Source organism: Pagrus pagrus (genome assembly GCF_965226575.1).
Source record: "Pagrus pagrus genome assembly, chromosome: 2".
NCBI classification, from domain to species: Eukaryota; Metazoa; Chordata; class Actinopteri; order Spariformes; family Sparidae; genus Pagrus; species Pagrus pagrus.
Genome location: NC_140186.1, coordinates 17,762,654 through 17,775,433, shown reverse-complemented (window position 1 = coordinate 17,775,433; position 12,780 = coordinate 17,762,654). Strand labels below are relative to the sequence as shown.

Here is a 12,780-nt window from a genome sequence, read left to right as displayed (position 1 = left end):
GCTCATGACGTTTAATTGTCATAATGTGTCCCTCTAGACTTCAGGTTGCCACCGCACCATAGTGCAGACACACACTGACACCTCTCTCCTGTTGCACAGTGACACGTACTCCAACGTCCCAGCACCCCCACTTATCAGCAACACCTGGCTGGTTCCCAAGAAGCCTCCAATCAAATCCCAGCGAAGTCGCAGCAGCCACAGCCAGCTGCCATGTGGCGACCGTCAGATACGCCGCAGAGGTGACACGACTCACCCACACTACCTACAGCTATAAAGTTTTCTGGGCATTGCTTGGTGGGTCTTCTTGTCTCCCTGTCAGAGAATCATTTGAAACATGCTGGTTACTCTGCTCGTCTCCCTCCTGGTGTCTTCTGTGTTTGCCACAGAGAAAGGTAAATGGCTTTAATGTGTCTTTCTGGTTTTACTCTGGAATTCTTCTCTCGGCTTTCATCGATTTGTAAAATAATTAGTGTCGCCACACTAAATGTCGGTCTTTCATCCCTGTCGCTCGCCATGAAATCTTTTCACATTTGGACCATAATAGTCCCCAGAGGATGAATCCTAATGATTTTGGTGATCTCTTGCCTTTACCTCAAGTGCCACCACAAAGTTGACATTTTTGGATTTTAGTAAAATTTTGTTGACAATTGTTCTTTGTGCAGACATTCATGGTGCCCAGAGGATACATCCTAACAACTCTGGTGATTTCCTGACTTTCCCTTTAGCTCCACCAGCAATTAAAATTTCTCACTTATCTATAGAATTATCCAACACTAGGGTTCAAGATGATGAACCCTAGTGTGCTAATCCCCTCAGTTTTCCTTTAATGCCAGCACAAGGTTCACATGTGTGGTTTTGGGTCAAAAATCTTCAATTATTGGACAGATTGCTTGGTTCAGACATTCCTCCCCCTCAAGATGAATTGTCGTACTTTGGTCATCACATAGCTTTTCCTCCAGACCAGAGCTATCATCGTGTCAGTATTTTAAGTTGTTCAGTACTTTCATTTATGATCCAACCTTGCTGAAACCAAGCATGCTTACATCACAAACTAAGACGGCGAACATGGCGGACAATACACCTCCTAAACTTCAGCATGTTAGCGTTTTCAGTGTGAGGATGTTAGCGCACTGACGTTAGCGTTTAGCCCGCAGTCGTTTTTAAGAACACACTACGGCTAGCATTGTTGAGACTGAAGGACTGTAGCACACAAACTACGCTGATTTTTGTGTCTTGTTTATCTTGCTCACTCCTGTTTCAGACAGCGCCCTTCCCAGGCTGACCGACACCAAAGCCGTTGAGGCCTTCATCGACTCTGCTGATGTTGTGGTCATCGGATTCCTGGAGGTCAGTAAAAGAAATCGCATGCGGTGAAAAAAAGCAGTCTCGACCATGGGCACAAATAAGCTCTCAGACATCTTATAAACAAGCCCACAGGGGCTGTTTTATGGCTTAGTTTATTATGCTAACATGCAGCGGGAAACCAGACATGATCGGACTAATTAGCTGAGTGAGTGAGACTGCCCCAAAAATACAACATTTGTTTGCACCCTGGTCTTGGTGATGCTGCTGTCACGAATAGATTTTGAAGAAGAATGCATTTCCTGTGGCCACACCTTTGGCAGCGCTGGTGCTGTGAGGACGGAGGGGTGGCTGGCTGTCCCACAGAGGCGAACCCTTTGGCCAGACTCTCGTGTGCGGGGGAAGATGGCGGGCCACTTGACAGGAAACACATACGTATCTGAAGACTTGTGGGATTGGCTCCATTGACCTGCTTGTAAACAAGTGCACAGGGAGAAGGTTCATGAGAGGAGAGTGGAAGAGAGCGGCAGAGAGCACATGAGGATAACGCATTGCTGGACCGTGATGCTGAGGGCTAAAAGAGACCAAAATATTGGTGCTGTGACTCACTGGGAATGAACACATATTACAGACTGCAAAATGATAAAATGGATTGCCAGAGCTCATGCAATACGGTCTCAGAAATAGACATGATTCACCTTCCTCTGAGCCAGCTTCAGCTCTCTCTTCCTGCTACATGTCTTTGTTTCTCTGACTCTCTCTCTCTCTCTCTCTCTCTCTCTCTCTCCTTGCCCTCTTCACTTTTTTAAACTTTCTTTGAAAAAAAAAAGATGGCAACACACAAGTGGTGGACTTCGAGGAGTGAAAAAGTCATTTTAAAGTGAAAAACATACGTCCTAACTCAGAAATATGTCCTTTAATGTCTATCTCTGCATCCATGGGTAAGATAAAATAAGATCAGATAAAATAGAAACGTATTTATCCCGAGGGAAGCAGCGAGGAAGAGTGCGAAAATAAAATATAAATAAAGTCAAAGTATACACAATGCCAAAAATATAAACAGCTGAACGTTAAGGTGCAAAATGTGGATCGTTAAGAGTCAAAACATAAGTAGAGGCCTAACTGTTTGTGAGTATAGATGTTGATGATAATATCTCAGGGTAATAATAAATGTCCTGTATTTTTAAGGTAACACTGTAGTCATAACGTTCATGTGAAATTGGAAAAACATATTTAGTCTACAAGTATGAAATGAAGTATGATCCAAGACATTTTGAAACTTTTAAAGTCCGTCCATCTAAAACAGAACAGTAAGCTTCACCTTGTATTGATTTATTTATTTTATCAATACTATCTGACACTACTTACCTTTTTAAAAGATTGTATTGACATTGCTTTTACTAGTATGAACCAGTTTTCCTCTAGTTGACTCGACATCACCGTTTATTTACAATCAAGAATTAAAATGATATTTATTAATTAATTAAAAGGACTAAAGCATTATTGAATTCACCAATGGGCAAGACTATGATTAAAATGTTTTACTCAAAGTAAAGGTGGCCCTTTTTTAAACACCGACTAGTACATTTGTTGGATTCAAAATTATACTTAAGTAAAAGTTTTTAAAAAAGCATTATCAGCAAAAAGGACTTCTCCTGTCATTAGTATGTATATATATTATGTAATAAGATTATTATTACTGATACTTTAACATGAAAGTAGCAGATAAATGTTACACCTGGCTGTAGTTTTTATATACTGCTGGGAACTTTTGATAAAAAGCAAACATCATATTTATAAGGTCAACTTATAGTTTGAGTATAAAACCTTAATTTTTTAAAAGTAATAGTTTTCTGGAGTTGTCAGGTGAATGTAGTGGAGTAACAAGTGAATTTCCCTCTTGGATTTAGGACCTGAACATAAAGCATTATGTAATTAACATCTGTAACTCTGTTTCCCTTCTGCGTCTCAGGGAGAGGAGAGTAAAGGCTACCAGGAGCTCGTCGCAGCTGCAAAGCGAGTTGACTCGGTCCCTGTAGCCATTTGCACTGAGAAAGAGGTGTGGGCTGAGCACAGCGTCTCCTCAGACACCATCACCCTGTTCAGAAAGGTATCCTACACCATCATGATTTTGTGTACATGAGTTATTCTTCAATAATAAACATGATGGGTGCTGTCAGTTTTATGATGATGATGATGTCATGCTGTGTGTTATGTGATCCAGGCTGATAACCACCAGGAGAACCTCGTTCTTTCCGATGCCAAGAAGATAGAAGCTGACGGTCTTGTGAACTTCATCACCATCAACGAGATCCGATACGTCACAGAATACAGCCAAGTGGTAGGTCCGACTTGTGTCCTCGTCACCGTCACGTAAATCTTTTCTGCATCTGTCTGTCAAACAGCCATTTGTTTCTGGTCAATAATTTCTTAAAGCTTCACTTCTTTCATTTAAAGAATATATTTTATTGAAGACAAATGAAAAATAGAAAATGAGCAAAAAGCAAATACAAAAATACACTATTTACACTTTAATATTCCTCACTCACCCAACAACAACTCTAGTGCACATACTTATATCTACATATAGGGACCATTTAGACATGGGCAATTCAAAAAGCTTTACAGAGACATAGAAATGCATTAAAATAAGACATTTAGAAAATGTTAAAATTGCATTTAAAATACAATAAAAAAACAAGAAGCAAAAAATAAATAATATTTTTAAGTATATAACACTTCTCAACCTTTTAGGATTTGCACCTTGTTGATATTTTTTTTTTTCCCCATCACTAGTTTTTAGCAATGCACATTACTCAAAGTATTCAATTAACTTAACAAACATAAATGTCAAAGAATAAAAAACACCATGACTGCATAGATTGAAAACAACCTGCTTTATCCTGTCAGGTGAATGGCCTCTGAAAAAGGAGATAATTGGCGACCAGTGAGAATATAACTTCTCCCATCTTCATCCTCATTCTTTATATTTTTCTTTTCTTTTGGTCTGTTTCTCCTCAGAATGCAGTGGGCCTGTTCGGCTCTGAGGTGAAGACACACCTCCTGCTCTTTGCCAACAAAGGAAAGAAAAACTTTGCAGAGCTCATGGAGCGATTGGGAGCTCTGGCCCCCGAGTTCACAGGGAAGGTGAGAATGTATATCTCAAACTAAAGTGAATACAGGGTCATGATGTGCTTTGTTCATATCAGCCACAAATAAATCAGATACAACAGAGTGATTTTACATTTCTGTGGTGACTTGAGCTAAGTTAAGTCATAAAAACTGTGTTACAGTTCTTGTTTGTGCTGATTAATGGAGCAGCGAAGTCCAACGACAAGGCAGTGGGCTACTTCGGCCTGAAGTCCAAGGACCTCCCACGGGTCGGTATCTATGATGCTCAGTCTGACATGAAGTGGCTCCTACCTGAGGGAGAGATTTCGACTGAACGAGTACGAGAGTTCTGCCAGTCCTTCCTGAAAGGGGAGCTGAAGGTGAGGAACCATAAAGCTGACCTGAAATAGTCGATGATGACTACGACGAAGGTTGTTATAGTTAATTAACTAACCTAAAAACTAAAACTAAGTGTGAAAAACATTTTAGTTTACTGAAATTAAAATAAAAACTGGACTAAAGAAAATAAAATGAAAACTAAATAAAAATATAAAGGAAATGACTTTAGTTGTACATTAGTCTTTGTTTATTTGATTTAATTTGTCAACACAGCAAGCATGAGGAGGTATGATTCATACGTTTATTGAGGCTGGGAGGTCTACATGACTGTGAGATGACTGCTTTAACAAAGTGTTGTTTTTGTATTGTGATAACAAAAACAATTCTGAACTTGCTGCTGAAAAATACCCCTCATAGTACAACAAAAATAAATACATAATAATAAGAAGAAGAAAAACTGCACTGAAATGAACAAACTCTAAACTAAATTCAAATGAAAATAAATAAATAAATAAAAACCAATGAAAAATACAAAACTATGATAACGCTGGATGTATTCAACCTGGTAACAGCTTGTTAAGATTTAGACGTTGCTCATTATAATCAGAGGATTTCTTGTAACATGGACATTTGAACAATTTGAAGCAAAAAATCATTTTAGTGATTAAGAATAAACTGCAAAATTAAGAAATTGAAAAACAAAACTGTGAACATAAAAACAAGAAAGGAACACTTTTTCACTTGTCGTGCTGGAAAAAGTGGTAATTTGCAGCACAGCAGCAACGTACAACGAGAGTAAAAGCACCTCTTGCCGTGTCGTAAAGCACATGTGCCACACAGCAGACAGGAAACCTCACTTTGTGCACTAATTTGCTCTTTTACACGACACGGAGCTGCAGCTGGGTGTGACGCAGAGTCTGAAGCCTCACAACAAGACAGAGGGACCAGAGTTGTGCCAGGACATCAGCAAAGGGCGGCACTATCAACACTGAAGAATAAATGGCGTGTGAAAATTAAACTGAAACAAACATTACAGCAATATGTGATGTATAATGCAGCACCAGGCACACTGGAGTTCCTCCATGTGTCATATACAAGAAAAGAATGAACTGATAATGATTTTATAGTTAAAAGACAGACAATTAGCGCTTTAAAACAGTGGTTCTCAAAGTGTGCTTCAGGCACCCTCAGATGTCTGTGGGGGGGTTTCTGAAGGTCCTCAATGCAAATGAATATAATTTATTGTCACATTGTAACACAATGACAGAATGTCATCATTGGTTTCATGAATGTTCTTAAAATACGTAAAATTCTCTCAATACGATGCCACGTAACATAACCAGGTAACATCAAAACCAACCTCTACAGACACAGAAGGATTCGATATGACCAACCGAAGCAGGGCACAGTAATCTGCAGAACGATGTACTATATTAGTCATCAGGCACAACTAAGTCGTGGATAGATCAAATGGAAAAACATCCTTAAAAATGTACAAATGTATGAGTGTACCAGGCAGCCTACAAGGGATCAAGTCCTCACAAACAAGGTTCAAGTTACCCATCACATACAGATAAGCACAATCATTTCTTGGTCGTCATCATCATCATCATAAACCAATCATACATCAATAAAAGCCTAACTTCACATGTGAAAAATAGAAATGCATGGCAAGAATAATGTGATTATGTTATTATTATTATTAAAAGTGTTGCCCCGGAACAAAGTCTTAGAGAATTAATGCATGTAACTTTCTTTTTTCTATATAATCCGTGGACCTTTACCATCATGTAAACCTGGCATATTCAAGTCTTCACAAGACTTCAAGGTGCCTTTTCAAGGCTTTCAAATCTGTACATCATGCGACACCAACTGTTCTTAGACCCTCATGTTTTTCCTTGTCTGTCATATTGCTTATGTACTTCTGAAACTGAATAATTAAAACAAATTGTGACAGAGAAAACCTAGAAGTGCAGCAGAGCGAAAATAGATTAAAGAACACCCCATAATGCACCAGACAGTGTTGTTGGCGTAGACAAAGTTAATTCCTAAATGAAGGCATATCTTTGAGCTTTGAGCCAACAGCAGGCTTTTAATGTCTGTGTCTGTGAAATGCTACATAAATAAACCTGATTTAACTTTGATACAAGTGTCATATATTCCCTCTGTGCTGTATTTCACTTATCACACCCTTATGTCTTCTTCAGGAGGTGAAGCAGGCGGGAGCAGAAGCCAAAACAGAGCTGTAGGACTCACAGAAGGAATGTAAATGAACTCATATTAAAAAAGATGGAAAAAGACTGTCTGAGGTGAATTCTTTCTTCCCTCCAACACAAAGGAAACTATGCAAAGTGAACATTTGCATGTGTGCGTGTGCACATCATCTGTCCTCACTTATTTACCCATGTGTTATGTTTTGTCTGTTTACGCGAGTGTGAGCCCGTCTGCGGTCCGGTCAGCGGACCACAGGTCACTGGCCGCAAGTCGCAGGGATTTGGCGGAGTTTGTCAGTCTGTCCACTAAGGTTATTGTCATGACCACAACACACCGACCTCAGAGAGAGTGACAGAGAGCAAGACCAGGAAGATACGGCAGTTGAGACGCAGTCATTTTCTCATATGATTCAACCCGGAGAGAAAAGTGCTGTAAATAAAGTGAAAAACATCATGTGCTCTGGATAAACTAACAAGAAAACCCCTAAACGAAGAATGTCAGAGGCAGAGAAGGGCATCAAATCAAAACGAGGTTCAAGGGATTAAACTCAAAGACATATCAGCTTCTAAATATGGATAAAAGAGAGATTTTTTTGCAGAAAAAGGGGCTATAAAAGCTCCATAAAAGAACAACAGATGGGCTGCAGACATCAAGAGTGAAAAAGTTTGGGCCTGTCCCAAAAATATTCTCTCAAGCTAGAAGGGAATTTCAAGGGCCAGACTGGGATCAGTATAATTAGTGGTGCAGCGTTGCCAAGCGGATGCATCCGGCGGAATTGGGATAGCCTGGCAGGTGGACGTTTCTCAGAGACCAGATGGAAATATACAGTGTGTGTTGCCTGCCATCTGAGTTTGTTTACGGCTGCAGTCGAGAGAGACAGTGTTACATAAAGCACCGAGGGGGGTCTGTGGGCTGTGGGGAGACGACCAAATCAAAAGGTAAAGTGTGAGATAACAACAAGAGTTTGAATCATTTTCTGAGTGTCAGTATCTATTGTGAATATAGACACTGATGACTGATAGTTAAAAGAAATCAGATTTATTGTTCATTTGTGTTGTTAATTAGTATATTGTTTTTGTAATTTTAACAAATAAATCAAATCATATTTAATAACAGCTTTTAAGTCATATCTGCAGCCTCAATCTCTATTCAATGCTATTTCCAGCAAACTAAACATTAAGGTTTATGATCAAAAACAAGAAATGTATGATCATTTTCGTGTTCATGCTGCTCTGTGATTATATCAATAATAGGGGCAGGGGTGAAAAAATAAAAAAGGGCACCAGCTGTCCAGGTGTAGAAAGGGCACTGGAAGGGCACCCAGAGGGCACTTTATCACGTTTTATCTACCAAAGGAGCATCCAAGAGGGCACTTTCACAGTGTTTTTTCAAACATGGGGGCACCAACCTTCCCTTCAACACCCACTTGTCCACCAGTGCACCACAGCCCTCTCGTTTGGATTGCGGGTGCAAGAAAATATAAGGTATCAATCTGTGTTAATATAATATGATATGACATGAAGTTTTTATTTTCTCTCTGACCCTCAGATTTTGTTTCTCACCTTTTTCCAGGTGAAACATTCAGTTTTTCTGACCTTGGGAAGTTATGTGGTTCTCACAGGGCAGAGATGCTTCAGACATCTGATGATTTTATAGAATATGATGCCTATCTGTAGGTAAACTACCCAACAGTATATAAAGTAGTTAAATGAACTCTACAACAGTAAAATGTAACATCCACTCAGATATCAGTATCAGTATAGTGACACTGACAGGAGCCATCTTACTCTGGAATGAGTATTTACTTTTGAATAAAGGACTTCTACCCCCACTGGTGAGAAAACAAGCCTTGGTGCTTTCTCATGTCACATGTGATGTAACACTCCTCCTTCACCGCTCAAATTAAACACAATCCTCTCTGTTCTCCAAAACACCAGTAAACTCTGGAGATCTCACGGTGCCGTTGGTCTAAACTGAGCAGTAACTTGGCTCTTTCAGACGCGAGGAAATCTCATAAATCTCCATCCAAGACTGGTTTCTGAACAAGACGAGTCTCTAATAAGTGAGCGACAAGCATACTGAAGGCCTTGTCTCTAGTCAAGTCTAACCAGCTATTCAAAACACATCAACTTTTTTAAATGTCACATGACACTGTCTGTTAATCCTCCCATGAGTTCATCCTGATGCATTTGACTCAAAATCTAAATACATTATATAGTTCATTAGGTAGTAATACACAGTTGCTCTGTATTATCACTGTTATAAATGAGTTATGACTAAAGGAAAAAGTTTCTGGTGGTGCAGGAGCACATTTTCAGAGAACTAACAACACATGGCTCACATGGTGAAGTTTTTGCTCTGCCTCCTATAAGTCACTGAACACAGTAGCACACAGTAGATCTCTCCTCCAGGGTTTTACAGTATTTGTACAGCAGATCATTACTTTAGAAAATTATTCAATTTAAAGCCCAATGTCCCTCAACATGTCTTTCCAGTTATATGTACAAGAATCATTCATTCGTATCTCCTACTTGATATTAGATATACTTTTATTTACTTACCTTAAAAAAATAGCTCACATTTTAAATCAACCACTCGTTGTATTGCAGCATGTTTCCCATAAGTCCCTGACACCTTGCTGAGGTTACACATGTGCTCACCTACAATGTTCTCTCTAAGTCACGAGCATCCACACCCACGCTGAGGTAATGGTTTAAATAGAAAAGTCTAAGTGCACGCCTGTAACTGGTCATTTAAAGGTTGTTTGTTACAATGATGTGCTGCATGAGTATCATGCAACTGGAACAAAGCTGGCAGAGACAAAAGAAGGTCATTTACAATTTAGATCCTTTGACGTTGCATATTGCATTTAAAACAACCCAGCTATACAGAGACCACAAAAATAAATCAATACTATAAATACTGTAGCAATTCATGTTTCATTTTTTATTTTTTGCGATGTAAAATGTTCTTTAATTATGTAGGATCCCCATTCAAAATTATCTTTTAATTTGAGCTCAGCAGGTAGAGTGATACTTTGCACAGGAAGGCGGTCCATGAAGGGAACTTGGGGTCCTGAATTAAATACAGTACAATACAATACACTTGGCCTTTTGGACATCATTAAGTTTCGGGTTGGCTGTCAAGAGGAAAAGTTTGGGCACCCCTGATTTAGACTGTGCAGTGTAGGGCACAGAGCTGATGACCGCTGCTGTCAACACTTATTTATCAGTTAGATATCTTAGTGGTGTGTGAATGTTGAGTTAGAGTTATTGGTAAAGGGATTTGTTTATTTAAAAGCCTTAATACAGACTTGTTGTTGGAGCCCTGATCAATTAGGTCTGAGGTCCAGGGTCATCTCAAAGTCATTTCCTAAAAATTGTTTAAACTAATATGTTGTATTTCCCTGTGCAGATTCCTTTAAATGTACTTAAAGGATGGGAAATTGTGAACAATTGTGAAAGCAATTAAATTATTCTGTTGAGTCTTACATATAACCATTCATCCTATTGTAAATATATACATTTGTGATATGTGGTATTATCCAGCTATCCATCCACACATTTATGAAAATCTGTGGAAAGAGTTGAAACCTGACATGATAAGTTTCCAGAGTCAGTATGTGGAACGTTTGTGCCCCTAATGTACATGAAAAACAGAAATGACAAAGAAGTAAATAGAAAACCTGTCGAATAGATAAAACATGTCATCAAATTAGATAGAAAAGAGGCCATAAAACATTTAAAAAACTTTTCTTTTTTTTTTTTAAATCAACTAAAATGTAAACAAGGACCATACAAGAACCTAAAGTAACCTAAGCAGGTTTAAAGTTTGAAAACATTAACCTAAAAGCTGCCTCTGCACCAATGTTTCTGTCCTGCACTTTGGAACAACTAAAGGGAATCGTGCCAGAGGACAAGCCTCAGGGAAAGTGCTTTTAAAACATATAAAGAAATTCGAAAATCAATAAGAAAACTGGCACGAAACAGTTGATATCAATTCAGGACCTCGTCTTTAAGCACAGTATCATATTTGACCTGTGAGGAGAACTGATCACCTAATGTAGAAGAAGACTGACTGCTGAGATCATACTCAGGATAGTCTCCATCACACGGTGTGTGCACACCTGTGCATGTAAGTTTACCAGTCTCACGGACAAGAAATGTCTAAAGCCAAAACAACAGTAAAAAACAGTGATTTGAGAGTGAAGACCCAACAACAAAAAAAAGAAACCGATCCAAATTCTTTCTAGACGTTATACTTTCTGCCCATTTAGGGATGTTGTGGCAATTGTTTTCTCCGACTGTGTCCCCCACGCACTGAAATGCATCCACAAAAATGGACGCTGAGACCAGACATTGAAATTACATGGCACGCGTTCCAAGACAAATCCCTAACACCAGGAATAACGCTCGGCTCTGAAACACGAAGGACACCAAGGTCACCCTGCAGCAGCACTCAGCTCTCTAGTACATGACAGATGAAGCTGTTTGGAGGCCCTCTGAGATATATATACATGAAGTGATACGTGTGCATAAACGTTTGGTTATCTAAACCACTGGACTAACTAGATGTCTAGAAGTTGCAATATGTTGTCAAGTCTCCAAATACCCTTTTTTATCATAAACCACAGCTGAAGCCACACTTCATCTGTATCGCACAAACAGAGAGCTGCATCCAAACCCGCATGCATAACGCTGTGCATCAACCACATGGGGGCTGCCTATATTTAGTTGTATATATGTTGAGATAGAAAAAGCGAAGCCGTGCATCGGGCCGCTGGTTGGCGTTGGTAAGCCGTGGCCGTGCCTGGATCGGGCCAGGAGCTGGACCGAGCTGGATCTGTAAATAGTGACTGACTGCGGTTCTGGCGGGACTCTGCAACACTCTAATTAAGCTCTGTCGCATAATGAGGCTCACTGCTGTTCCGTGTCACCCGATTAGTAGCCTGTGGTCGGCTCAGGCTATGGTTTGAGGTTTGTGGGGGTGGGAGATCACATCTGGGGCAAAGAGTATAGCAACATAACAGCGATGGCAGAACTGGCAACCCTGATGTTATAGAGGCAACCCTGCTGTGGGTCTCCCTGATTAAAATCCAATCACATTTTAAGGGTATTTTATAGGGATCAGCAACACCACTTGTTTGGATTTTGAGGCGTTTTGTTGTATTATTTATACTCCAGTGATGAGGGGTGAGGATTGAGAGGAACCTGAAGAGGATGGGGTATAAAAGTGATGCGGTTTGACCTCAGAAAATGACTGACAGGGAAATGGTGGCATTTTTTTGAGAGATAAAATGAAAAAAATACTGTTCAGCTTGCTCAGAAGCCAGAGAGAAAGAGAGGCTCTTCTAAAATGTCAGTTCAGTTATTCAATTTTACATTTTTCCGTGCTTTGAAATTAAATGTATATTATCTGAGTGTGTATGTTTGTGTATGCATGTGATTCACAGAGAAGGGGAATCCCCTGAAGTGTACAATTACACCTTCCTTATGTAACTCTGTTTGTTTTGGACTGGCTTTAAACTTATGGCTTACATACGTATAGGTTTACATACAGCGCATGCACTGCACTGTAAGTACAGTTGAACGCCAGGAATGTTGGTTTTTTGCGCGGGTGAATGAGTTTTTGGACTCGGTGCCAGGGCTGCGTGGGTGTTTATGGGAGTTTTCATGACAAGTGGAAGCGGAAATGTTGACATTTGATTCCCCAGCCAATCAGAGGGTTATCTCATGGTGTGGGTCTGGTCTGACAGAGGAGCTGGACTACAGTATAAATTGACCTCGAGTCAGGGCAAAGAATCAGAACAAGCCT

At 39.7% G+C, this 12,780-nt stretch overlaps 1 protein-coding gene across 1 annotated transcript; it reads left to right on the top strand.

The window, feature by feature from the left end:
* Positions 1 to 270: 270 nt before the first annotated feature.
* erp27 (endoplasmic reticulum protein 27) lies at positions 271 to 7,038 on the top strand. The gene is made up of 7 exons (XM_084369993.1): positions 271 to 392; positions 1,262 to 1,347; positions 3,275 to 3,412; positions 3,527 to 3,643; positions 4,324 to 4,449; positions 4,596 to 4,793; positions 6,960 to 7,038. Exons 1-7 carry the CDS (start codon positions 335 to 337, stop codon positions 6,999 to 7,001), a joined length of 765 nt encoding a protein of 254 aa, XP_084226119.1. The 5' UTR covers positions 271 to 334; the 3' UTR covers positions 7,002 to 7,038.
* The last annotated feature ends 5,742 nt before the right edge of the window (positions 7,039 to 12,780 follow it).